Below are 27,111 nucleotides of genomic sequence, written 5' to 3'. Positions count from 1 at the left end.
TGGCTTCTTTACATTTTTTATTAATGTATTCTGTTAAATATTTTTCATAATGATTTATTTTGCAAATATAGTTAAATGATTGGTTTTGCAAATATAGTTGAATAATTTGTTCTGCAAATGTAGCACCCTGTATGTTTGGTAGATGCTGTAGCAGTTAAGTAAATTGCAATTCTTTCTATTTAACTATCTATTTTAGAACATCCTTTATGTAAGATCGTTAGATCCAGTGTTCTGAAAAATGGAAAGTGCAACTAAAACTCAGCTGGTAAATAATGCAGTTTCATTGGTGAAGTCCTACACCTAATGCAAATATTGTATATTAAAGGGGTACCCACACTGGGAGTCAAACGCTCGGCCCTGTGACTGTTATGCCTTTACTCCCTAATAGAATAGGATGCATAGAACTAGTTTTCCTTCCCTGTCTTGCCGTTCACTACAATACCAAAATACTAATATTTCTTGATGAGGTTGCTAGGTTGTAAAAAGTGTGTATTATTGCAATGGGTATCACTCTACTAATCTGTAATATAGTTAATTAAATGTGTGTGCTCTAAGTCTGACATCACCAACTGGTTGACATAGACGGTCAGTCACAAAAATGACACCTCATCTTTATTTACTTAGATTACCATAATGCCATTAATTACAAGTGTTTAGATTCATAATAAATAAGCACCTTTACATTTTAAACAAAGACTTAAGAAACATTTAGTCTAAGTTTGTTTTTGGATAAAATAAACATTTCAACTGCTGTCATTGACATGGTCACAGCTACGGACCTGTACATTTTTCTTTCAAAACACCACCTTGTAAACATTACCATATGAACAGCATATGTGAAGGATAATCAGATAACATCAGTGAAGATTCAGTATAAAGTGTAAAAACAAAATAAGTCACATTGCCACAATATTATACAGTTTATAAGGTAGTCAATAATCTAATGTTTTGAGTTCAGGCTTCTAGAAATGTCTATGCAGTTTTCTGAAAAAGACAAATCTATCAACAGTATCACCACATGCAACACTTACATAACAATGTTCTGGGAAATTTATAAATGTTTTGCCTTCAAATCTACAGTATATAAATTTTTTGAATAATTAATTAAGACTCAATTTACAGGGCTGGCTTGATCAACAACACATCCACTAACATATACATTCTGTTCCAACATTTCCATTCAATTAACAATAGGCAACTTACTGAAAGTGACTATGGACATGTTATGTTGCTCTTTAACACACATTTAATAGTGATTAATTTAAGTTCAGCAGTAAATGTAGTAACATTTGAGTATTATTGAAAGAAAGTGACTATACTTCTGGACGAGGCCGCAATATGTTCCTTTTTTATATGTTTTTCTTTTTTTTAAAGGAAAAGGTCCCTGAAGGCACAGCCAGGATAGATCTTCATTGTTTCTTAGAGGGTAGTGGTCTGCTTCACATGTCTCGAACCAACATGGCAGCTACAACACTGGCCCTTAATGGAGTGTGACTTTGGTATGGTTGTATTTTCACATTGTGTACTGTATTAGGTGGCATGTGAGTGACACAGCAGTGATGAACGTGTACCCATAGTGATAGTAGTTGAAAAACCATGTTTTACATTAAAGGTATAGGGTGAGTAAGTGTGTCAACAAGCAACGTCTTGAGTAGTGTTAAAGTGGGACACATGCAGAGATTTCCATTAAACAGCTCAAATGTCCCATTTTGTTTGTTGTTCCGTTTTCACAATACTCACCCCTACATATTGGGTTATAGGCACACTTCGATGCCTGAGGAAACAAACGAGAGACGCAGCTGCCCGTTCTGGACACGTAGTTCTAAATCTCACTTGCGGATCTAAGGCAATCGGCTGTGAGAAGAGACTGTAGAGTTGTATGACTTTGCCCAAGGCTATTAAATGTCGCTAGTCCTTGCTCCCAGAGCCAGGTCTCCCAGAGTAGAGAAAAAGTCCTCCATTTCCTTTTCTAGGAGCCTGTTCCTGTTCTCTGCGTCGTGACGGGCTCTCTCTGAATTGCGCAGCTTAATCTCCAGCATGCGCTGCTTTTTCCTCTCTTGCTCCATCTCCTGCTCTAGACGCTCCATCTGAGTACAAAGCACTGCACTGGACTCTTCCAGCCTGCAGGGGGCACACACACAGTTTGATTTACACAACTACAGTATTGGTTCGCCTGGATGCCAGGAAGTAGAGATTGTTGATCCTTTCAAATTTTGGGTGAAGCGAATCAATTTACTGTGCATGTTTTGATAAGTTCAACTGAAATGTTTCTAATCGGTTTCATCAGACAGTTGATAAACTGGAGGAGAGACCTCCATTACGGATGTCATTTAGACTGTATTTAAACTATTAACCCGTGTAGTACACTATACAACCAGCAGACTTACTTTTTGATCCTGGTCTCATAGGAAATCTTCTGTTTCCTCAGCTCTTCCTTCAGCCCCTCCACCAGGCCGGTAAGTGCTTTGGAGCCTCCGTCAGGGTCTTCCCACATTACAATAGATGGCACGGACATATTGGCTATGGTGTTTCCATTGTCACTGCAGCCTGCACTGCTAACACACAGCTCCATGGCTTCGCTACTGTCCTGCTCTTGCTCTGAGTCCCTTTCTCTGACCGGCTCCTCCTCCTGGCCTCCCATATGGTCCTGAGGAGAAGATGGCTCCTGCGACTGGCACTCGCCTGATGCCTTTCCATTCCCACAGTTAGGGCCTGAGGGTTCACTGGCAGAGTCAGGTACAGAGATCTCACAGGAGGAGGTGGACCAAGGAGTACTGGCCACACTAGGCACACTGCCCATGCTTGAGGACGAGGTGACATTGTCGTAGGTGGACAGTCTTTGGGAGGAGGCGCTGGAATCCCTGGCACGCTCACCTGAGGATGTGCGTCTGTGGCCCCTCAAAGAGGACAGGCCATTGATCAGCCAGTTCCCGCTGGAGGACACACTGGTGACATCGGCTGTAGAAACTGCCAGCTTGGCCTGAGGAGGGTGCCGTTGTGTGGAAGAGCCCTTAAAGGAGTACTTCCAGGAGGGAATGTTCTTGGTCTGCTTGCTGGGGCTGACCACTGTCTCCCCCTTCCCCGAAGAAGCTAGTCTGGGTGGAGGTGTGGAGGCAGCACAGAGTTTTGCGTCCAGAGACGAGGCGCTGCTACAAGCGAGGTCCTCGTTGGGTTTCATAGGGCAGCTCTGAAGGTCCTCCTCAGAAATCCAGCCTCCGATGCTGCGCTGCTGGAGCTGTTGGCCATGGAGGGTCACCTCTGGCTGGGGAACGGGGACCTCTAGCTCCCCCCTTCCCGAGAACAGACGGTTATGCTCACTGATCAGCACAGTCATAAGGCTCTGGACTAGAGAGGTCCCTGTACAGGAAATAAGATACAATAAAAATGTATAAGGAACAATACGTACAATTTCTTTTACATATTTTTTATCCTCCTTATGTCCCCTTAACAATTCCAGTCCTGTCTCATCGCAACCACTACGCTGCAGTTGCTTGCTAAAATGTTCTGCTGCTTACCGCACTGCTCACTCAACCAGGAAGTACTCATCGTCTGAGAAACAGACCGCATTCTTTGGCCCACAACCACTACTGATTTTGCAGACGCCCTCTCTTAAATAACAATCTCTGTTTTAGCTTGCAGACGCCTGAGTGGAATAAGTCAAGTACACCCCTTCCAATGATGCTGCTTCCCCACAAAGAGTTCAGCTGCCCACTATGCATCGGGCCCATGGTAAACCCAACCACACAACGGCAAGTGGCACAGTCCAGACTCTAGAACCTAGTCGGTTCTGGACATGAAAAGGTTAGCATGTCAAACCCAAACTCGTTTGTGAATAACTCTTATTTGGAATGTCACAAAAGGCTATTAACATCAGTAAGAAATGAATCAGAATCCATACCTTCCATAATAGCCACTGGGTCCTCCATTTTGGGCCGAAGAATATTTGGTCCAAATACTGTGGCCAGGTTCTGTACGCTCATCTTGTTTTTGTTTGCATGAGATTGAACCTCATCAAGGAACCTATCAAAGGGACAGAAGGATGGAATTAGAGAGGAAATAAAATAAGATATGATATCTTCAAAGTAAGGAATGTGTTGCTTGTACTTACATGCAAATGTACTTAAGGAGATTGTAGTTGTCAGTAGGAAGATTGCTCACATGCTTTCCTAACTCCTGGACACCCTATGAAGTTGAGAACACATAATACACTGTTTATAGTGTATAGTATCACCACAGCTCTTGTTTATTCACAAAGACGTCCTGAACCCTGGTCTCAAACCAATGATCGCGTAGGTCTTCTATTCGGCTGCAGTGTCACAGTGTGAATACTAACACGAGAGAACCGCTGCAGGGAAGTTTGTCCTACCTCCTCTGCATCCTTGGCCAGCAGCTGAGCACAGGTGAGGAAGTCTTCATACTTGGAGAAAGGAACAACAGGCTCAGGCAGCTCACGGAGGTAAAGCTTCAGCAAAGACGCCACCGTGTGGACGTCTGTGTTACTACAAGCGCAAACAACTCTAATCATTACATTAATATGATTATAAGGTTAAAGATGCATTCTGGGATTTTTGGCCACTCATTCTAATAGTGGCGCTACCGAGCCAAAAAAGGGGTCCCGGTAAATAGTGTATGTCATATATCTGCTGATATGTACCCCATGTCATCAAAAGTACTCATTTTCAAACTTGGAATTTCATGGCTTACTGCAGTCAAATATTAATTCAATTAATAGATTATTCATAAATAAACAATGTAATACACATCCAGCCCAATTTGACAAAGCACTAGACAGCATCTTTATGTTTACATTTTTTATAATCTCCACAGTCATAGCCCTCATGTTGGTCTACTACTAACTTTGAATGACCATCCAAATGTTAACGTCCTATGGCACAGTATTCTATGGAATGTATTTAGTATAGGACTACGTTTAATGTAACTCAGTGTCCAGTTTATTAGATTTACGGTAGTAGATTGGAGTATCTAATAAACCGGACATTTAGTGTATGTGTATATTGCATATAACTGTCAATAGTTGATCACTACTGCCACCACCACTTCAACTACTACCGGCTGAACAAATAACAAACCAGCATGCCATTCAATAACAGTAAAGGCTGGAGAACGTTCATCTACCTGTCAAATAAAGGCTTATCCCCACAGTCGAAGGCTTCCTGTAGATCTTTCACAAGGTTAGCCTGGCCTGGCATCCGAAAGAGACCCTCCTCATCTAGACCTCGTTCCCTTATGAAGTCCACACACTGCTCCACTAGAAGAGGTGCCAGGCGGTGACCGAACTTTTTCTCACCCTGGACTGTGTCTTCTAAACGCTGACCAAATATCCCTGCATGCAATAATTATGTAGTTTACCTGCAGTGCAGTTGCGTTAACGGTGTTTCAGTACTTCAGGATGGTTATCATTTGTACAGTTTGAAGTAGGCTAGTAGTAATAAAAAAATAAATAAAAAAAAATTACATTGGGCGAATAAGGATTTAAACTGCCCACCATGTGATTGGACGCAACATCTCTTTTCCACACAGTCGCCAAGTAGACACTGATAGATCCGAATAGTCGTAGTACATCAGCAAGAAGTAGGGCACGCTTTTCACACATTCTGAAGTCACATTTGCCAAGCGGTTAAGGACGAGGTAACTGCCAGATTATTTCGTACATTCGAGATAACGTTTGTTATGTTAGGGCGTAATTACCATAACAACATATGCTACTTATAACGCCGAACTCGAGCAGAAGAAGTGGATGATAAAAGATTCAGACAACAAATCTTAAGGAGAGGAGGATAGTCATCTCAAATTAGTAAATATTCCATTTGGACCCGGTCCTTGAGTCATTGGTTATGCGTGCAGTATTCCGGTTAATAATATTTCTGTCAATTGGCGAAGTTCTGTTCTTGATGGAGAGTAAGAACTCAAAAATATTCCACCGGGCGTTTAAAATGTTGTGAGGATGGTACTGTAACGAAATACCACACACCAATGCGACGGGAAATATGTCAGCAAAAACGTGGCCATGAAGACCCTCATCCTAATTCCTTTGTTGTTTTAATGATTAATTTGCATATTAAATAAATAACTAACTGATTAGAGTTCTAGCGGGAAAGGATTTTGAGAAGTAGGCTACAATAGGGATTAGCAAAAGGCAATAGAAGTGGCATCGTCCATACTGAATGCCCTTCCTGTCCTGAATCTACGACGTTTCGTACTGCCTCCCAGTGTTCCTCCCGTCCTATGCCTGTTGGTTTTGAGTTACAGCTATGACTTGAAAGCGCTGATGTTTCAAACCAGTTATGATCTGATCATTAATAACGCTGGCGTTGTAACGTAATATCTATATATGCAGCTGCCTTGATGAACCCTAGCCTAGTTATATTTCTGTACACATGGCAAGTACAGCACAGGGCCTTAACTGCAACATTACACTGGACATGGTGTAATGACACTGGTGAGGAAATAAAGACACTCTTGAAAAGCCCAGTGAGCTTATTACAAACATACAGTCATTCAATTATCTTATGCCTGTCAAACCTATAAACCATATATTGCACATTTACTCTTTAGTTTTTAGGATATTTTGGGTAGTGGAAATAAACCCCTTGAAAGAGCATACGTGAGGCATGTAAGGCATGCAGTAGATGAGCGTCGACCTCCACTCAGCTATGGAGTGATTTTGGTCATCATTATGTTTATTCATGTAGGGGTGGGCAAAGATGTTTACTTCTTGCCTGGTTTGTACCTTACTGTTCCCATGTTGTTATTGTCAGCTTACCTTTCTACCTGTAAAGGAAGGTAAAAAAAAAAAAGAATTGATTGGACACTGTAAAGATATTGACTTTCCAGGAGGATTTACCTCCTCCAAAGGGTGCCCAGATGACCCGTCGTATGGCCTTGACCCAGTCATCCATGTCGCTCTGGGAGTTGGCCATGAGCAGGAAGGCCTCATGACTGATAGCGGCGCGATCCTTTTCTCCTGCTGTACCACCTGAGAGAGAAAGACAAAGAAGTTGAATGAGTCTTGGAAAATGTTATATTGTGTTTCCAAACTGAAATCTGTGAAGAAGACTGTAGTGAGGATTATGAAAGGTTGATGAGCAGTCGAGCCACTACAGCATCTCCCATGTTTCTTCCCCCATAACACAGTTCTACAGGGGAGAGGATGTCTTTTGAGAATATCCACAACCTTCATCCAATGTCTAAATTATGAAGACAAAAAATATTTTGTAAAGCACTTTGTAACAACTGCTCATGTAAAAAGGGCTTTATAAATAAATGTGATGGATATTATTATGAATATTTGTATTTATTAGATTTATGGCCATAAAACAACCCTTATATCATCCCCATTAGTAAATACTATTACTGGTATGATTTAAACTATACAATGTAGTTTGGTTTGTTTACAAAGAACAGCAGAATATACTGCGCACCAAAAGTTAAGAGGTGAAGCTGCTGGACACAAAATATAGGAAAGATAATGGGCAGCCTCAGTTTCTCATTATTTTGGCTATTATTGCTTGAAGAAAAGATCTCTAGGTCTTTGAAAGAGGGGTAACTGTTGGGGCACGTTTGGTAGGAGATTCTGTGACAAAGACTTCTCAACTTGCTGATTTCATGATATGCCACAGTCACCAGATATCAACCCAAATTAACACTTATTGGATTTTTTAGAGTGGTGCCCAAAACAGCCTTTTCCACCACCATTAACAAAACACCAAATTATGGATTTTCTCATGGAAGAATGGTATCACATTTCTCCAATGGATTTACAGACACTTAGAGAATCTCTGCCAAGGCGCACTGATGCTGTTTATAGGGGACCAACACTCTATTAAGAGACTACAGACTGGGCACAAACTGGCCGAAGCAGTATTTTTTAAATTCATTTGTCAACAGTTTTTTGATGTCAAATCTAGGTTTGAAGCAAATGGATTTGCAAAGTCATTAACCAGAACTGTCATCTTATTTCAACAAGAGCTGCAAGCATTGTAATTAGGTAAAACTTCAACTGCATGGTTATCATAAGTGTAACAAAGTTTTTACATAGAAAACAAAAAAAAAACTATGAATTAATGCCCTCTTTAGACACACCAGATCTTCAACATTAGAACATAACTAAAACTAACCACTTTCTTTAACCTTTATTTAACGAAATAAGTCAATTGAGAACCAATTCTCATTTACTGTGACAACCTAACCAAAGGCATAACAATTGCAACACAACAAGGCCCTTTGCCAGAGTGTAAGAATCACAGTGATGAGTGCCGTAAAAGGCACTGGTGAGATTGAATATGCCGGTGATATAGGTTTTTAAAGAGAAAGGGTTCAAATCATGAACACCAGCTGATTTGTAAGTGCGTACATGTTCTTTGCTCCTTCTGCCCCCCTGTTCTTCTGAACTGGATGAACGTAGAAACAAGGGAGCTCTGGGGAAAACTCTAGGGGAATCAGTAGCAGCAGTGCAGGCAGCAGGTGTAGGCCAAGCAGATTTCAATGCGTGGCCAGCCCTAACAAAGTGATTATTAAGCTCTAAATCATCCTAGCTTTGTCCGAGGTTACAGGGTTTTCACAATTTAGTGCTATTGGCAGCTGAGATGAAGCCTTCTGATTGTCCATGGATTTTGTGTCCGAATGCTTTCATAACTGATTGAGGGCACTAGTTGCTAGTCAATGAGTTGCCAGTCAGTGCTGCTTTTGGAGACTATTGCTCTATGCCAAAGCTGGTGTTTACTCTTCATCACCTCTACCAATTTTTCTGAGTGTTGCATGTTTTTTAAAGAAGGAGAATTACAAATAGGACCAGGCTTCTTCAACAGAGGCGATAGGACTGATTTAATACCTATGCATAGCAGTGTAGGAAGGGCTGCTCAATAAAGTGTCTTAAGAAATGTCTTAAGAAACGATATTGAGTGGAGGGCGTATGATCAAGGTTCAAGGTACTGTTTTGGACAAAGGCAATTATTAAATAACCACAAAGGTGTTTTCAGAAAACTGCAGAGAAAAAAAGTTTACTTGGTAAGCATATAATAACGTCATTGTTACGGCTCTTACTCATATACTTGAGGTTGTATCTGATCTGCGTCCTGTATAATTTGGAAGAGATTAACGACATCCACCTGTAGCTGCATGAGAGAATGAGCATATCCCTGTTTGAAAGGCCTAATTACATAACGTCTGAGGGCAGATGTGGGGTAATGAGTTCACCAAGGGCAGTCAGAGCACGCTGTTGTGTACTTTTGTTTGAATGGCTTAAGAGAATTCTTAATAACCAAATGAATTCACTGTTGCTGTCATTGCAAAGCATTGGTTTTTAAGAGCAAATAATTATCGACTTGTGTCAAATATCGTAAATTATACTATTCAGGCTTACAATATTTAGCATTTTTTCTCAATCTATCACTACTATCATTTCTGTTTCACTTAAGATGAAACTATTAGATATAGCCAAATAATTACCTTTAACAGAATTTTGTTTGCAATGGTGACCTGCATCCAACATGAACTTTCAACTTTCAGATGAACTGAATATTTATTTGTGTCTGTCTGTCAACACTACCAATTTAATAATTAATATAAAATTGTATAGATGTCTTTTCTGCTTGGATAGGTCCACCTGTGTAATGAGTTTTCAAATTAGAGTTTTTTTAAATGTGGTTTAAAAAATGTGGTGGAATCTATTAATCAATTATGGATTTCTTGAAAAACTTTTGACCAAATATCACCATATGAATGTCAGTGATAAAAAATATAAATCTCCTTCAGTGTTGATATTTGGTTGTGTTAACAACAAATCACAATTCAGTATCACTTTTGCAATACATTATAAATTACCTTGTAGACAAGTTAACAGATAATATGTTGGATTTACATCTCTAACGCAAAATAATGCAAAAGTACAAGCTAAAAAATTATATTAAGGCAGAGGCTCACAATTTATTTTCTCAACCAGATATTACCAGATCACTCCCAAGAACACAGTGGCCATGATCATTAATACGATCATTATTAAATGGAAGAATTTTGGTTACACCAACACTCTTCCTAGTGCTAGCGACCCTACCAAACTGACCAATAAGGGGAGAAGGGCCTTGTTCACGGATGTGACCAAGAACCCGATGGTCACTGACAAAGCTCCAGAGTTCCTGTGGGGAGGGGAGAACTTTCCAGAAGGAAAAACATCTCTGCAGTATGCCACCAATCAGGCATTAATGGTTGAGTGGGTAGAAGCCACTCCTCATTAAAAGGCACATGATGGCCCACTTGGAGTATGCCAAAAGGCACCTAAAAACCATGAGCCACAAGATTCTCTAGTCTGATGAAACGAAGATTGAACTCTTTGGCCTGAATGCCAAGCTTCATGTCTGGAGGAAACCAGGCACCGGTCATTGGCCATGAAGCATAGTGGTGGTAGTGTAATGCTGTGGAGATGTTTTTCAGTGGCAGGGGCTGGTGGACTAGTCAGGATCAAGGGAAAGATGAACGGAGCAAAGTACTGACAGATCCTTGAGGAAAATCTGCTCCAGAGGCTTCAGGACCTCAGCCTGGGCCAAATGTTCATTTTCAACCTGACAACTACCCTAATCACGCGACCAAGACAAGTCTGTGAATGTCCTTGAGTGGCCAGGCCAGAGGCTGATGTCTGTAGTGATCTGAAAATGGTTGGTTAGCCATGTTCCTTATCCAAAGCTTGAGAACACTCCCCAAATACAGGTGTGCCAAGGTTGTAGCTTTATACCCAAGAAGACTCAAGGCTGCAATTGCTGCAAAAGTGACTTCAACAAAGTACATGGGAAGTGTTCTGAATACTTATCTAAATGTTATATATGTTTTTTCCCCCGTTTTTTTTTTTTAAATACACAAGTAAAACTTTTTAAAAGCCTGTTTTTGCTGTGTCATTACTTTCCGAATGCACTGTACATCATTCAATGAATTAATCCTAGGTTTTGGCACCAAAATGTCAACCAATTATTAGACACAGTATCACATATGAAAATAAACATCTTACATTTTCTGTGTTTTTTAAGGTGAGTGACATCACTCTCATTCTGTATTTTACATCTCTTTATTGATAGAGGCAAAACTAAAAGGGAGATATAGCTAGAAAGGAGGATGCCTGGAATTTAACCATTGTCTCAGACGGGAAACCACAAATATGCATCTTAAATGTAATGGTATCACTTGACATTGAAAGCAATACCATTTTGCTTTGGTCAGATAATCCAAATATAAACAGTGGTGCCATAAAGCTAAGTGCCTTTGTCACCCATCTCAGCAAACTCACACCACTGTAATTATCACGGAGCTGCCCAGTCTTATCACGTTGACTGTTCTGGGCTCTGTGTACTCAAGTGACCCCCTAGATAGAGGTTTGTATCCTGTGCAAGACTTCCCAACACTGTAAGTTAGTCGGTCAAACAAGATTGCATTTAGGAAAAACAGATGAATAAAATGTATGCAGAAAAGATCATTTATAGGGACCTACACAGTACTAGTCAAAAGTTTAAGCACAGTACTTTTTAAGGGTTTTATCTGAGCAATTTCCAGGTGTACTAAAACGTTGACTGGTACCGTATACTGTGTATAAATGTGCTGGCACAGATAAATGACATGTTCGACATGATTGAATCTGCTTTATGGCAAAATGTGTGGAATTGCAGAAAATGAGCTTAAACACAGCATTATCTTTTTTTGCTGTGAAGATCAGGGTTTCAAATATTCTTGCCCAGGGCAAAGAAAAATGCATCCAATTGCCAAGCCCCCCCCCCCCCTTTTTTTTTAAACAAACACTACATTGTTGCAGATCATTCTTCATTATACAGTTAATCTCTGAAAGGTTGTCACAAGAAGACTGACATTTAGTTGCATGTTTTGAAAAATATTTTGTATTCGTCCAATATTTTATGGACATTTCTTGGTCTGTGTATGTTTTTTTCTGGCTTTTCCTGTATGTACAGTACCACAGCTGGTAGGTCACAAAGCAAAAATGTTTGAAAATCTCCGGTCTTATGTCGTGGCTGAAATTCTTTAGTCATGATTGCGGCTATTATTATTATAAAATGTAGTCAGTTCTTAATTCACTGTACGTAATATAGTTTGGATGGAGTAGGCAGAATTCCTGTTAGCACATTGTTAGCATAGCACTTTCTTTGAATAAGTTGAAACCCCCATATACCTGACAATAAAATATTGTTGTATATTCCTTCACCTTCATAAATTATTAAATTATTATTGTATCATTTGATTTGTAGAATATTGTTTGTATTTCCCACTTGTCTTCTGCTTTCCAAACAACTTACTCATACCAGACAGGCGGAAAGCAATAATGCTTAGCTAGCTGCTGCCATCTGATATGGGCTTCATAAAAACTGAGAATAAAGGGACTCCCGTACAGGAGTCCATCATATAATTCTCAGAAATAATAAATTTTATTGCCTTGTACCAAAATTGTATATTGGGTACTTGCAGTACGAAACAGCGCTTTCCATTCATTTGAAAGATGAAAGTATTATCGTTACAGCTTCAAAAGCACTTCTTCAAAAAGGTTTGGCTTTATGTGGTTTGATTGGAAAGCTAAAGCTTTTCAAACCCAGTTCCTGTCATTAATAACAGTGTGAACCAGATGGATCCTTTCCCTCCAGGTTGCCCACATAAGTGATCCATCTAGCCAAAGGAAAAGAGAAAAATCAAGCGAGTGATAAAGTTGTCCTGCCGACACAGACATAAAGGAGCCTGCACAGAGCCAAGACTCTCTTCCAGCCTGCCATTCTCAAGACAGATAAGACAGCTTCATAAAATCTATCAAGAAATGGCAGACGGAGGGGAAAAAAAAGATGAAGCAAGTCTGTTTGAGGGAATAAGGTAGCTACAAAGATTTGATTTAGAGACAATAATAAAAAGCCAAGCGCTGGGAATTCATGAAAGTTAGTCTTACTCCCTACTGAGTACTTTGAAGGAATGGTATTATGACTAAGTCACTTCATGTTCCACTGACAACTGCAGTGAAGGTCATTTGAAATGATAATGATTCCCTCTCGTGGCTAAATGTCAGACTGACCCCTGGGTTTACGGATGGATGGATCCAGAAGGGAGGGTAGATGAAAGACCGGTGATACTCATACAGTATGCAAAAGATACCTTCAGTAGCCAAAGTCTACACACACATTTGTGCGGCCGTAAAAACAATTTGCTGCCTAAAATTACGCCGAAAATGGATTACATTTCATTCTATAACCTCCTCTACAAATTGAAATTATTAATGATGTTTAAACAAATGTGCATAAAATGTTATGTGTTTTGTTTTATATACACAGCGCCGGAAAAAATGAAAAGACCGCTACACCTTTTTCCTTTCCTTTCCAAAAAAGTTGAAAAGGAACGTTTTGAGTGAGGAACAGAAGCGTTCAATTTGCAGTGGTCTCTTAATTTGAACCCTTCTGTTCCTCACTCAAAATCTTCATTTTTTATGGATCTGTAGATTAGCCCAAAAACATAGGAGCGGGTGTGGAGGAGACATGGTCAGGGTTAGGGTTAGGAGAGGAGACGCAGGGAATAGGTGGAGACGGGAGGTTGAAGGGTGGGGTGTAAGGAGGGTTAGGGGTGATAGGTTAAAGGGGAACAGATAGAGGTGCTGAAGAAAGAAGACCGAGAGGACGACCATTGATTTCTTATGGAAAATAGCAAAAATTGCTGCTGTTTTATATTGGAATAATTGTCTTTGCATTTATACTTTTTTATTTGTGGGCATCTGCTAGATTACCTAAATGTAAACAATATGTATAGATATGTATGAATATATGTATCTGCAATATATATTTTTGGGATTTCTTAGACGTTTTGTTTTTGTTTAGAAATTCCCGTTTGGTAGTTAGTTAGTTGTTATTTTCTTTATTTTAATATTTTTCAACTACCTTTTTCTTCTAGCCGTGCTTTTGTATTATGTTAATGTCAGCTGTCTATCAAAAAACCCCAATAAAAACATTTAGTCAGAAAAAAGTTGTAAAAATTGCTCTCAATTAATAAAATTAAAACTTGAAGCTGTCTTGACTGTGTGTCGTCACATAATAATTGGTGGATGTACTTTTGGCAGCCTTTACAACTGAACCATTTTAATTCAGAAACTACAAACTTTCAGTAATTTTAACATCATTGTGAAATTGTGTAATATGTTGTCAAGTTCTGCTCCCTTCGAAGGTTTGAATTGAATTAACCAGAATGTGAAAATTGCTCAGGGGGTTTGTAGACTTTCAGCAGAGTTTCAACTTATTGCTGAACATTCTGAGTAACTGGCTGGGAGGAGCAGGCACCTGAAGTTAATCAACATTTTTGTGTGTAATGTCAGTGGTCCAGATTATTATTCTGTGGATTAAGTCTTATTGACCTTTGTGCAGATTATGTGTGGCAGTGTGTAGGGCAGCACACGTGCTGTGTATGATGTTAGCCACCCATTGTGTGTGGAGTCAAATATGGGGAAGTAAGAGACAAATGTCTAGCAAATGTTATATTTTGTTATAATGTGAACATTTTCTAGACTCTGTCGTCTGGAGCAGCTATGATTAGTTCTAGAACCGGTCCTCAATTGATTTTCACAATAAAAATGATGAACAGAATAGTTTGCCTTTAAAAAAAAAAAAAAAGACTAACACTGAAATGCAATATGGGCACCGCCACAAACAGAGGAAATCCCTTTGGAGTGACTCCTGTGCCCTAACTACATGTCAGCCTTTGTTGTCGTGGTATGGCATACTCTACCACACCATACTCTACCACACCATACTATACCACACCGTACTCTACCACACCATACTCTACCACACTGTACTCTACCACACCATACTCTACCACACCATACTCTACCACACCATACTCTACCACACTGTACTCTACCACACCATACTCTACCACACCATACTCTACCACACTGTACTCTACCACACCATAGTATACTACCTGTACTATGGAGTAATCAAGTCCCATCCACAACAGACAGATGAACCTCAAAAGTCCACAGCTGTTCAGTGTACATCCTTATTATATGACATTAGCGGTGTAAAATTACATTTACAGTACAACTCCGAAAAGGTAGCTGGCATTACCTCGCAGGTGTTCCTGTTTGAGCCGGTTGGGCTTACAGCAGGCCAGCCCCATTCCCATGCTGGCAGAGCTACAGCTGTGGCATGACCAGGGTACGGGCTAACCTCCTGGAGGTCGTATATCCTTATCCACACACAGGTAGTAGTGGGCGAGCAGTGGCGGTGAGGCATGCTCGGTGGCCGGACAAAAAGACTCCGAAATACATGTCCCAGCGTCTTCTCTTCTTCATTCCTACATTCTGTCATTGGTGACTGTGCTGTAGCGGTCGCTCCTCCGGGCAGATCCCAGGGGAGGAGTGTACTGAGGGCTAAGCTCGTCTTGTGGGCTCTTGCCTTGATCTCCCTCTCCCTCCCTGGCTGATGTGCTGTGTGTGTAGTGCTCTTCCCATCCTCACCAAACAAACCTCCCAGTATACACGCACACACACATCCGCCGATACAGTCACACACACTCTTGAGGAAAACAAACAAGACCATGCTAATCAATCAGGAAGCTTCAGGCTGGCCAAATCTGTTATGGGGATCTATAGTATGAGTCTAAACCGCATGTTCTATATCAGTGTAATTATGTTGTTTGATCACACTGGGCCGTTACGTTGTCCTACACTAACCCATATTTAAAGGAGGCTGTCTGGTTTTTGTTTTGCTTAAAGTGACCAGAAAGAGTGATGTGTAGCCAGTCAACTGATCACAGTTATAGACATGGGACATAAACTAACACAAAAATATGTAGCTTTTTAGCTTTCAATTGTCTCCTTTCACGACACTGTCTGGGGTCATGAAGTGAGCCATTGTTGTAGTTACTGACAGTTTATGCATATCAAGTAAGGAGAGCTCACAGTGAAGCTCTGGTAAAAACGAGGTATGTATTATGGTCTATTTTTTAAACCTGGATCACATTACTGAAGTGAACAAGATCATAAGCTCACAAAAGGCATAGGACAAAAACCAGGACAAATGTCCCAAAATAACTAATTCCGAGTATAACAAACAGGGCTGCCAATAATGTATTTTTAACCCTTAATCTATTGTTAGTATGAACATACTGGTTAGTGACGTTTTGACATTTAGATGATGGTCACATTACTGAAGATGACAAAAGAGCTAGCTAGTTATTAACTCAAGAGCTGTGTCGAGCTAGTTAGTTATTAACTCAACAAAAGTATTTTATCTTGCTAGCTTTTAGTTAAATAACCATATCTAGCTAGCTAGTTATTATCTCCACAACTGTATCTAGTTAGGACGTTATTAATTCAATGACAGTATGTAGCTAGCTAGTTATCAACTCAACAACAGTATCTATCTAACATTTGGTGGGACATACTGGGGTGTTTGAAAGGGAACACCCCAGTTCCCTTTCAAAGAGTTTTTGACTGTCTGGCTCATCTAGCTAATGTTGAACACATGCTAGTTTACATGACTGTCAACCACCTGAAATACTGCTCATTCATGATGGGTGGAATTTTGGGTAACTGTCTTGCTCAGGGACACGCCGCCCCATTTTGGTGAGTGCAAAGCGTTGCACATTCGTGTGTTGTACCTAGAACCAAACTCTGTCAGCGTGTTACGTTCCAGTTGCGAATGAACATAGAAGTGTATCTACATATAATTTAAATGTTACTGAAATTGAAATATTGCCCCTACAAACAGTTGGCGCTAAGCAGAGGTCTGCAGGCCTAGATAGACTTTCCTTTGTCTAGAACTGTATTCCCACTCTAGCAAATAGGTATTTATGATAAGGCTGAGATTGTCTGCAAGGCTTAGACTGCTGCTGGGGATAGAGGACTGGCTCCAAATGTGTGTGTGTGTGTGTGTGTGTGTGCGTGCGTGTGTGTGTGTGCGTGCGTGTGTGCGCACATGCACTGGCTAAACAAGTATCCTGCAATAATTAATTAGCTGAGATGGTGTCGTTTACCCAGGCTTGTGTGTGTATGTTTTGTGTGTGTGGGTGTGTGAGTGTGTGTGTGTGTGGGTGGGTGTGTGTGTGTGTGTGTGTGGGTGTGTACCACCCTGTACGTGCTGTTGTTTCCCAGCTGGCTTCATGAGACCAACACAGAAGAAAGCCCAGCCTTTAGGGGCCCCTTAAGCACAGAGGGCATTTAAAAACCACTGATTATTACAACTTCTTCCTTACTCTGATGGGCTTTCAGTTATAGCCTTTTGTTGTCTAGCCTGTTCCATTTGAGCCTGTTTCAGCTTAGTCTATGTTCACTCGTAGGCTGTTTCAGCTTAGCCTATTTTTACTCATAGGCTGTTTCAGCTTAGTCTACTTAATTTAGGCTATATTCAGTTGAATTGCTGGATTTAGCTGTTTTCCCCAAAAGATAGTTGGGTTAAAAGAAACCGTAATTCTCACTTCAAAAACGTGTTAGGCCTCCCAAACCAATTTAATTATATAATTGGATATGATGAACAGGTTAATTTGGTCATACAGGATGTCTATCAATGTACATGCGCCTGAGGAAATGAGTGGATCATGTATCAAGGTATTTGGAGGGAAAGTAATTAAGCAAGGCATATTTGTACCCTTGATGACTCAGTGTCAGTTTTCAGAGGCCTTGGGTTCTCTTTTGTTTGGACAGGGCAAGGACCTTAAAGTGTCCACATCAAACACAACTTGCAAGGACGTTCATTACCAGAGGTCATGCGTGGATAGAATCAGGGAAATGAGACCCCGAGACACCCATGTGTCCAGGCTTGCTCTGAAAAGACGAGCTGATGTGGTGACGGGAGACAAAAGGTGCTGGAATGAATTCATCACATGTACTAGAAACACCATACAGAGAGCAGCCTCAGGGGTCATGGGCTTTCTGACCCGCCCGACATCACAGTTAAAAGCGAAATTGACCGGTGAACACGGGACTATCAGTCAAGAATGCATCTGAGACGTTTTTGACAGTCGTCTCTCTTGACCTACTGCAAGAAGGGTACGAACAGCTTCCACTTTGTTGAAGCCTTACAGTAATAATTGTTTCCCATGATCCTGTTCCCCAAGCCCTCCTCTTGAAGCGACAGTGTGGATCTTTATCGTAATGCCATAGTCAACCTGAGCCTAAGTGGCTGTTCAGTTCAGAAGCGCAAAAGCTTTAATTTAAGCTGATTAACAGTAATTATGTTTCCATTACGTTCTCGCGGAAATTGTCTCGTCTGCCTTTATGCTGACAGCCTTGCCCAGCCACACTGAAGGTGCTCACAGACAGACAGTCAGACAGTCAGACAGACAGACACACAGACAGACACACAGTCAGACAGTCAGACAGACACACAGACAGTCAGACAGACAGACAGACAGACACACAGACAGACAGACAGTCAGTCAGGCAGACAGACAGTCAGACAGACACACAGACAGACAGACAGACAGTCAGTCAGACAGACAGACACACAGACAGACAGACACACAGTCAGACAGTCAGACAGACAGTCAGTCAGACAGACAGACACACAGACAGACAGTGGTGGATGGGTAACAGGGGAGTGACGTGGTAAGTGACGTGCTGCATTCATCGTGCTGTAATAGCGGTATCTCCTCTTTTGATGACTAAGCACTAAAGTTGCACTTTGTGAGGTCACATGGTTCAGGATTGGAAGTTTAAATAACTTTCACTTTAAATGGAATAATTTGTACGGTATTATGGAGCCTGTTAGTGAAGCGCCTTTTGAAAACACTGAAAACAATGGGTTTCTCTTGCCCAATGGCATTCTGGTTCTTCCCAGATGAATGCCCTATAATGCGGCCAACTGTCTGGCTGTGGTTAAGTGATTATTCATGTAACTAACATTACCTCCAACAGTAGGACCAGCTCACAGTACAGTACGTCCACATTAGCAGTTTACAGAGACACATTTAGCTATTATAATATATCTTTTTCAAATCATAGTAAATGTTTTTCTGTTCCATGTCCTGTGGTCATATGTAGTTATATGTTTATACAGTATACATACACATCTATATAGTGTACATTTATAGTCTTATGTGGGGTCTATGCTGCAGCATTACATGTGTCTCCTGGGTCACTCTGGGCTACGGGAGAGTTGTGCTTTTAATTCACCCTTGTAGTTTCATACAGAGATATACTTTTTCCAAATCAACTATGTTTTATTATTGCTGTGGTCACTGGTGGCAGTTGCACTGTGTGTGAATGTATTCCACTGCACTAGAAGGAGAGGAGCGTGCTCTCAGCAGGGAACTTGGTAAATCTCCGCTGGGTATGTGTAAAGCCCTTTAGCCAGTAGAGGATGATTGAGGTCACACTCTCCTGCAATGTTTAGCGTACTCCTCATAAATAAAACACACAGAGAGAGACCCGCTGGCCCGTCTGCAACAATAAACACTGGAAAGAACCACTGAGCAAATAGCCTTCTACTGAGTGATGTAGCTACCTAGCCCACACAGTGTATACTGAAAATGACATTACATCTGTACTTTGTGTAAGAAATAGTTTATAACAGAGTTGGGTCTGTCCAGCGCCGTTGCCCCCAGGCGAAGCTGTCCATGTGTACATGGACATCAACCGTAACAGACAGCTGATAGTCATGAGACCCAGCAACTAGGGTCTCTAAGCTTAGAAAAGACTAGAACATTCTCTTTTTAACTCCTCCAGTATTAAAATGTCATTAGCAAGGAGGCTTCACTTGCGCGTGTGTACTTATGTTGTAGTTATTAGTTCTGAGTCTTAGTTCGGAGATTCTGTAATGAGAGAGATCAACACCAGCGGGGTTCCTTATTTTTTTGTTTTTCGCTTTAATTAAGAAGTGGAAAAGTCCCTTCACATTTTTTTTTTTTTATTGTTGAGACAGAAAGGAGTAGGAAAGATGGTGGATATGGTTGGAAAGATGCTGGATATGGTTGGAAAGGGGGGCGGGGTAGTCAAAGGGCTGTAGTCCGGAGTCAAACCTATCCTGGCACCCGCCCTAGGCCACCCGCAGGCAATATTGCTGCGGAGTACAAGCTCATCCGTCAGTCAGTATTGGGTTTGCACTCCATCTCCACTCCCTACACTGGTCTCTGTTGTGTCATCATTGCCCCCTGCTGGTCAATATTGGCCATTGTAGTCATTTAGAATAAAATGTAATTTTCCATTTTTAGTAGTCATACCCTATTTATTGATGACTATCAATAAGTTAGAAAACTGCAATTTCCCAAATATTCTTTTTTAAAAACACAGCTCTTTTCAGTGGTGCCTGACTTTCATGTGTATTTTTCCGTGAAAGGCTTTGTTGTGGACGGATCACTCTCACCTGGGACAATTTCAAAAAGATGCCTCCCCGGTTCATCTGGGTTGGCGGTGAGCTCATTCACCTGACAGCCCTGCAGAGGTATGCAGCCCTGGAACAAACAAAAACAGAAATTTAACCACAGGACTCACAGGACTTGCTGAGATTAAACTCTAATCAGTTAATGCCATACGGTATATTGAATACATTGTGATGAGAATATTAGGTTACAATGATATCCACCCCATTTATCACTTTCGCAGTTAATAATATGTACAGATTTTAATGCAGATCTGTAGTCATTTAACAACAGAATCAAAGGCCTGTTTTAGAGACGACTCAGAAGGAAAGTCAGCCTCATTCTACCAGTCTGGGACTGGCAGCACACTTTATAATCCCTCATCAAACAGGCTGGGAACTGCCAAACAGCCAAACCAGAGGCCAAGCTGTCGCCACATTAGTTACCATGGTAACAAATTGGTAGAACTGCACAGCAGAGCTCCCAAGGGTACAGTGTGCCTTAAATACCTCTTGGAACAAACGAATGAGGTAAACCAAGACACACAACTCAAGATCTGAGACGATACATTTGTCAGAGCAACTTTTCTGGGCCATTCGTTCCTCGTTGCCCTTGCCGTCGAAGAATCGAGTGCCGCAAAAAGCATTTGCCAAAACACTTTTCCATCAGGTGTGAAATCTGTAGCTGCAAAATGTTCAAAAAGAGGGTCAAATAACCTTTCTTTGAAATGCTTCATGATTTAACAACTTGCACACACTGTTTGTCCTCTTCACATTAAAGCTGTACTGTAACTTCTGTATGTGTCTTGATCAATCAAATTCCTGGAAATTGCTGGCTTGGCACAACGCACAACGCTCTTATATTCAAACTTCACTTGAATAGTCTACCTAGTCTTTTTCCATTTCAAATGACTGGAAATAATCTTGTATTAATCAGTGAACCCGATAGTGGACATTTGGAAATAATCCTACAGGTGCATTGTTCTTTCTGCCACACCGTTCCCGGACTTGTGGTACCACCTTTGCTTACTGGTCTGTTCTACGTAATAGAAAACTGCAAATGTTCTCCAATTATAATTTCCTTTCATCTCAGTGTGAGTCCTCGCTGGGTGATTTGCCTACGCAGTGCCTTGCTCCAATCTGTATTGATTAGAAAAAGGACATATTGACTCTTGCACACATCCTGGTTGCTGTGTGTGTGTGTGGGTGTGTGTGTGTGTCAGGAGAAATCAATGCTGGCAGGATGACTATTGACAGTCTGTGATTAAAGGGTGTCTGTCAAAGCCTTCAATCAATCAGCCAGGTCTCAGTGGAGAGCTCTTCCAGCCTGTAAGGCCTCAATGGAGAGTGTGTGTGAGCATGTGTATGTACTGTAATTTGGGAGACGGCTCTGCGTTTTACGTGGCAGCAGTCAAACGAGGAGGCACGTGGAAGCCAATAGAGGGGTTTGGATGTCGGGCTTGGAATGGAGGAAGGCGATCACCAAGCGCTGAAAGAATGGGGCCATCTGCCCTCTGGAGTTGGATCTCCTGAAGACCCTGGCCTGATGCTGTGGTAGTCCCAAACCAGCCTTTTTAATGTTTACCGTGTTACTCTTTCAACCACCGGAAATATTCCCGGAAACGATCTGAACTAGTGATGGACTACAGACAACTGAAGTGGAGAAGGGACGTTTCTGTAGGAAAGTGAGGAAAAGCTTTGGTATGAACTCTCAGTACCTGTGGTTTGGTCTCCTCCTCATCTTTGTAGAAGTAGAGCTGATCAGAGCGCAGGACAAACCATCTCAGCTGCCAGTTCTTCATGATGTTCCTCTGCTTCTTCAGCCAGCCGGCCTTCAGGGCCCCCTCCTGGAGACCAGGGGAGGACGGCCGGCACGGGCCCCGGGAAACGTCCCCCATCACCATGCTCTTAGATCTAGCTGAGGTTTGGAGACACACAAACACTTAAATACAGATCAACACGCCAGGCAGGCAGGGAGACTTGCATAATACACAGCTCAAGGGTTGCCATGGTGAGGCACACGCCACCCCCACCCCCCCCATATCCTGCCCTGGAGCTGAGACCGAGGCCCCTCCCTAGCCAGGGAAGACAGAAGAGGCCTCAGGTGACATGAGCGATTCATGTAAAGCCCTTGGAATAGAGTTATTCTCTGTTCTGGCAGACCAATATAACTGGGAGCCCATTTGAACTGTGATAATAAGACCTCCTGGGATTGGCTCTGGGTTTAAGTGTAACGTGAGCTAAGGACTGTTTCAGATGCAGGTTACAGGCTACTTCTGTCTAGAGGCTCTTGGCTCCATGCTGTTCCTGTATCAGGTTTAGTCAGTCCTCTGTTCAATACAATTCATGACGTGAGCTACCTGATCAATAACAGGAAACACAGAATTCTACTGAAGAGTTGCAATGTGCAGAAACTAAAATCTTGTGATTACCAGTGGAAAAACACAGCATCCATTAATCATGGCATTTTACTGAATAAACAAAACCCTGAATTCAGCTTCTAGAGACCTGAGCATCCTGGGAGAATAGTCACTCTGAAACACATCTCAAGGCAAACAAGACAAAGCTATTTGATGATCATGTATAATTTATAAAAATCAATCGGGCAGACATCCTCTCGGCCGGGTTTCCTCTATGGCACACTAAGGGTCAATGCTCGGATGGCTTAGAGGAGGAATGGAAATCAATGTATATGCTGCCTTTTCTCTCTTCTACTTCTTCTTTATTTGTTGTTTATTTTCTATTATCTTCTATATAGGGTGGGAATGGATGGCCACGAGTATCTAACCTAGTCAAGCTGGATCTTCTGACATCGCCGGATGGGATACACTTTAGTATATATGCAGCCTCTGTGAAAAAGTATATGTTCAGACGTGTCTTCCCGAAGTCACCCTCCTTTGTTCTTTTGAAAAGTTTGGTTGATCGAACTGTCCGTTCACTTACTGTAACGGTACAGTTTCCTCTGTGGTTGTGGGTGGGACTGTGGCTCCTCACCCTCCCTGCAGAGCCAGACGCAACACCCGGCCTAACGGGCTGAAGGTTTACCCTGGAGACAAACCCAGTCGGGTTCATAGAGCACCTGTTTGAAACCTAAGCTCTGTCCTCATAACAGAGGCCACTGATCACTTCCATCCTGGCGTCATTTGCCGAATGTCAATCTGTAATAATAATCTGACAGGAATCTTCTGAAAATGTCTGAAAGCCAACTGCTCAGATTAAATTGCCTATTTGTTGCTAGCATTGACTTTGTTGTTTATTCTGGAACCATTTACTTACTATGACTAGATAAAGTTTGCCTATACTATTTATCTAGATGAAGTTCACCTATACTGTATATCTAGATGAAGTTAACCTATACTATATATCTAGATGAACTTCACATATTCTATGTATCTAGATAAAGTTTGCCTATACTATATATCTAGATGAACTTCACATATACTATATATCTAGATAAAGTTTGCCTATACAATATATCTAGATGAAGTTCACCTATACTGTATATCTAGATGAAGTTCACCTATACTATAGATCTAGATGAAGGCTCTAAGTGTAAGACACTCTGCAGTTGAGCATCTGCTAAATGACTAAAATGTCATAGACTAAAATGAGCTCCTTCATTCTGATATTGTAACTGGTGTATTGCATTCTCTAACAGTCTTTTCTTAGTTGAAAACATAATAAGTTTGTTTTTCTTTACTGTTTTCATTATTGTTCTCTCATTTCGGCTAGATGTATTTCATCATTGGTGTTCCAGGACATTGCACATTGTGTTGTCGTGGGTTTTCTAAAGGGACATTTCGGGTAAAGCCTTGTGAGTCTTATTTTCCAGTTTCCATTCTTTTAAATTCTGTGTCCATGTGGAATGAAGGAATGATTTGTAAATGTTGCCATGGTGGTTTATGTTGGTTTGCACCAGCTGTTGCAGCCAGGACACATTGGAACACATTGGCCAATGTAGGACTGTGTGTGTGTGGTGATTCATACCTTCCCTGTGTTGTCATGGGCGTTGCTACAATGTGGTCACAGTCTATAAAGCAGGTTGTTAGAAACAACGTTGGGACTGCTATGCAAAGTAAAGGTTTCTGAAAAAACACTAGCCCTTCATTTAGATAAGGGTTATGCATCTGTGGTATTTATTCCTGTGTTTATGGTTAAGTTCAGTCACAGTAGCACTGGAATTCAGACATCCACATCACATCCCCTCCATTATGCTCTAGAGACATCAATGAACCTCATGCAAAGAGATGCATTAGTAGTAATGTATATTGTGTATTAGCTTTACTGATAGCATCAATCAATAGCTAAAGTCTAAAAGCATGACATCACAGCAGCGAAGGCAATGTGCCCTATATACAGTATAGTAACCTCTCTATTTAGATGTTTCAGTGATGTCCACAGTGTAGGTCAAATTCTTGATTAATGTGACCAATGTTTTTTTTTTTTTTCTGTGGAAGATGAAATCCACCGTAGTCTTCTTTAATAAGATGGGCTTACACTCACCCACAGACAGTCATCCTGGCCACAGAAGTATATGACGGCGTGACTGCCTAGCATGTGTAGGCATGCCTTTATCATCCAGTCACTGATATTAATGAGCGTTTGGAGGAATAGTCCTCCACATCAGACAATAATTATACAATGACCTGTTACAATGGGCAGGCTTATCAGCCACACGATTAATGACCTGGCTCTTGTCTCCCGCCATGGAATCCATTTGAGGAAATGGAGTTTCATGAAACTAGCTGAGTGATTTATGGCGCCACTGAACTGTTAGAGTAACAGGTGCGTCCGCGGACTCTATCTGCTGCTGATGAATGTATCACGCTAGTGATTTTGCTGAAGAAAATCGCCGTAACTTGGATTAGGGGAGGAGGGGGGGTGAGGGGTGGGGGGTGCTGGTGCCGTTCAGCTGCAGTGACGTGTAATGCTGTTGTATTGGCTTTAGTGTGTGTTCTTGTTTGTGTGTGTGTGTGTGTGTGTGTGTGTGTGTGTGTGTGTGTGTGTGTGTGTGTGTGTGTGTGTGCGTGAACCGTAGCTATGTTGTCCGTTCTGTTGCATGGTGTGTGTTTGTACTACTGTGCCTGTAGATTAGCTAGGAGACAGTCTCATCCCAAAACCATGGTAACGTACTTCAGAGGCGTGAGGATGACAGTGAAACAGCTGAGATTAGAAAAGATTTCTGTGGACCAGGAAATTGATTTCTATGGAGCAGGAAATAGATTTCTATAGACTATGAATGGGAATCAGGTTTGGTAATGTTAGGTTGAATAATAATAAAAAGGAATTAATGTGTGTACCAATTACAAAGCTACGTAGAGACTGTGTGTATCTCACTAATTCAATCAATTTCTTTTTTTTTTAATAGAATTTCCAAAATGTTATTTCATATGCACTCTCAATTTCATGTTATCCTGAGAGAAAATCAGAGAACACTTGTCTACCCAGGTCTTCTATCACCGTTACAGTACACCATGAATTCTCAACCGTCATTCTGTAACATTCGAGTGTCAATGGAGCAAACATGGAAAGCAGCAGCTGACAGACCAGCATATGGTCGGCATCACCAAGACCGAACGGGAGATGATGATGTCATTCGTGGCATCGTAGTAGTGTTCTATGCGTCCCGCCCATGTGCTCCATTCAGACGTGCGAGTACGAGTGTGGTTAGATAATAGTGGAAGAGGAAAAGACACGCTCACCTCTCCTGGTCTGTCGGATCTTGGGACTTAGCATGGCTGTCATCGCTGGAGGACCACGCTCTCCCCTCTCGGCATGTTCGTCCGTGTGTCCAGCGCGCCTCCCTCCGCTCCCTCTCTCTCTCCTCTCTCGGTCTCGACACAGCGTGCTCTCCCCTCCCGACTCTGGTTCTTCTCTCCCCCGCTGACCTTCTGCAGTAAGCAGCGGCAGCAGCAGGCTGGGGGATGCGGCTTGCGAGGGGAGGGATCCCTCCTCGCACACGCTCAGTGGCCTCCACCCCTCCCTGCTGCATTATTCATCGCCGGGGCAACTGCGCCGATGGGGAGGGGGGAGGTGGGAGGATCTTAGCCCAGTGCCGCCCGCCACACCACACTGACCGGTAAACGGCTGTGTGGTTAGAATGCCCTTCCCATGACAGGCACGCCGGGGTGGGAACACACACAGGGGAGAGCACTCTGTCCCTTCTGCTCTCTCTCCCTTCTGCTCTCTCTCCCTTCTGCTCTCTCTCCATTCTGCTCTCTCTCCATTCTGCTCTCTCTGGAAGGCAGCTACCCTGTTAATTGGCTGCAACCGTGTCTTTCTCTCTTTTCCAAAAACGTTCTGTCATTTTCTCTTTTTTTCTGTCATCTTCTGCCTTCTCCATCTTTTTCTGTCTTTACTTTTTTCTCCTTCATCTGTTCTTCCTTTCTACACATCTGAACACCCACCTTCTTTCTCTCCCTGTCTCTGTATATCTATTTGTATCTATCTTTATCTCTCTGTATCTCTATCTCTCTGTATCTCTATCTCTCTGTATCTCTATCTCTCCGTATCTCTGTCTCTCTGAATCTCAGTTTATCTGTATATGTACCTCTGTCTATCTCTCTTAATCTCCATCTCTCTATATCTCTCTGTAATTGTACCTCTGTCTATCTCTGTATATTTTTTGCTGTATCTCTATCTCTGTATCTCTATATCTCTTTATCCATATCTCTGTATCACTATATATTTCTGTCTCTGTAGCTCACTTGCTGTATCTCTTGTATCTGTATCTCTGTCTATCTGTACCTCTCGCTCTTTCTATTTATTGTATCTA

The 27,111-nt window shown here is 41.7% G+C and overlaps 1 protein-coding gene across 3 annotated transcripts; it reads right to left on the bottom strand.

The window, feature by feature from the left end:
- Positions 1 to 573: 573 nt before the first annotated feature.
- On the bottom strand, positions 574 to 26,790 carry si:dkey-191m6.4 (rho GTPase-activating protein 22). Of its 3 annotated transcripts, XM_010865237.5 has the most exons (10): positions 26,039 to 26,785; positions 22,055 to 22,254; positions 20,343 to 20,430; positions 6,866 to 6,997; positions 5,137 to 5,344; positions 4,367 to 4,499; positions 4,109 to 4,182; positions 3,899 to 4,020; positions 2,388 to 3,357; positions 574 to 2,121 (listed from the first exon to the last, which is right to left on the bottom strand). In XM_010865237.5, exons 1-10 carry the CDS (start codon positions 26,079 to 26,081, stop codon positions 1,899 to 1,901), a joined length of 2,193 nt encoding a protein of 730 aa, XP_010863539.1. In that variant the 5' UTR covers positions 26,082 to 26,785; the 3' UTR covers positions 574 to 1,898. The 3 variants fall into 3 exon arrangements, 2 of the variants coding, with proteins under 2 accessions (XP_010863539.1, XP_010863546.1); XM_010865244.3 differs by lacking the exons at positions 20,343 to 20,430; positions 22,055 to 22,254; positions 26,039 to 26,785 and adding an exon at positions 15,105 to 15,468; XR_002196821.3 differs by lacking the exons at positions 574 to 2,121; positions 2,388 to 3,357 and having other exon boundaries at positions 3,908 to 4,020; positions 4,367 to 4,417; positions 26,039 to 26,790.
- Positions 26,791 to 27,111: the final 321 nt, after the last annotated feature.

This window comes from Esox lucius, chromosome 5 (assembly GCF_011004845.1).
Source record: "Esox lucius isolate fEsoLuc1 chromosome 5, fEsoLuc1.pri, whole genome shotgun sequence".
Lineage (NCBI taxonomy): Eukaryota > Metazoa > Chordata > Actinopteri > Esociformes > Esocidae > Esox > Esox lucius.
The sequence above is the reverse complement of the archived record's forward strand: the minus strand, read 5'-3'. Positions and strand labels throughout refer to the sequence as shown.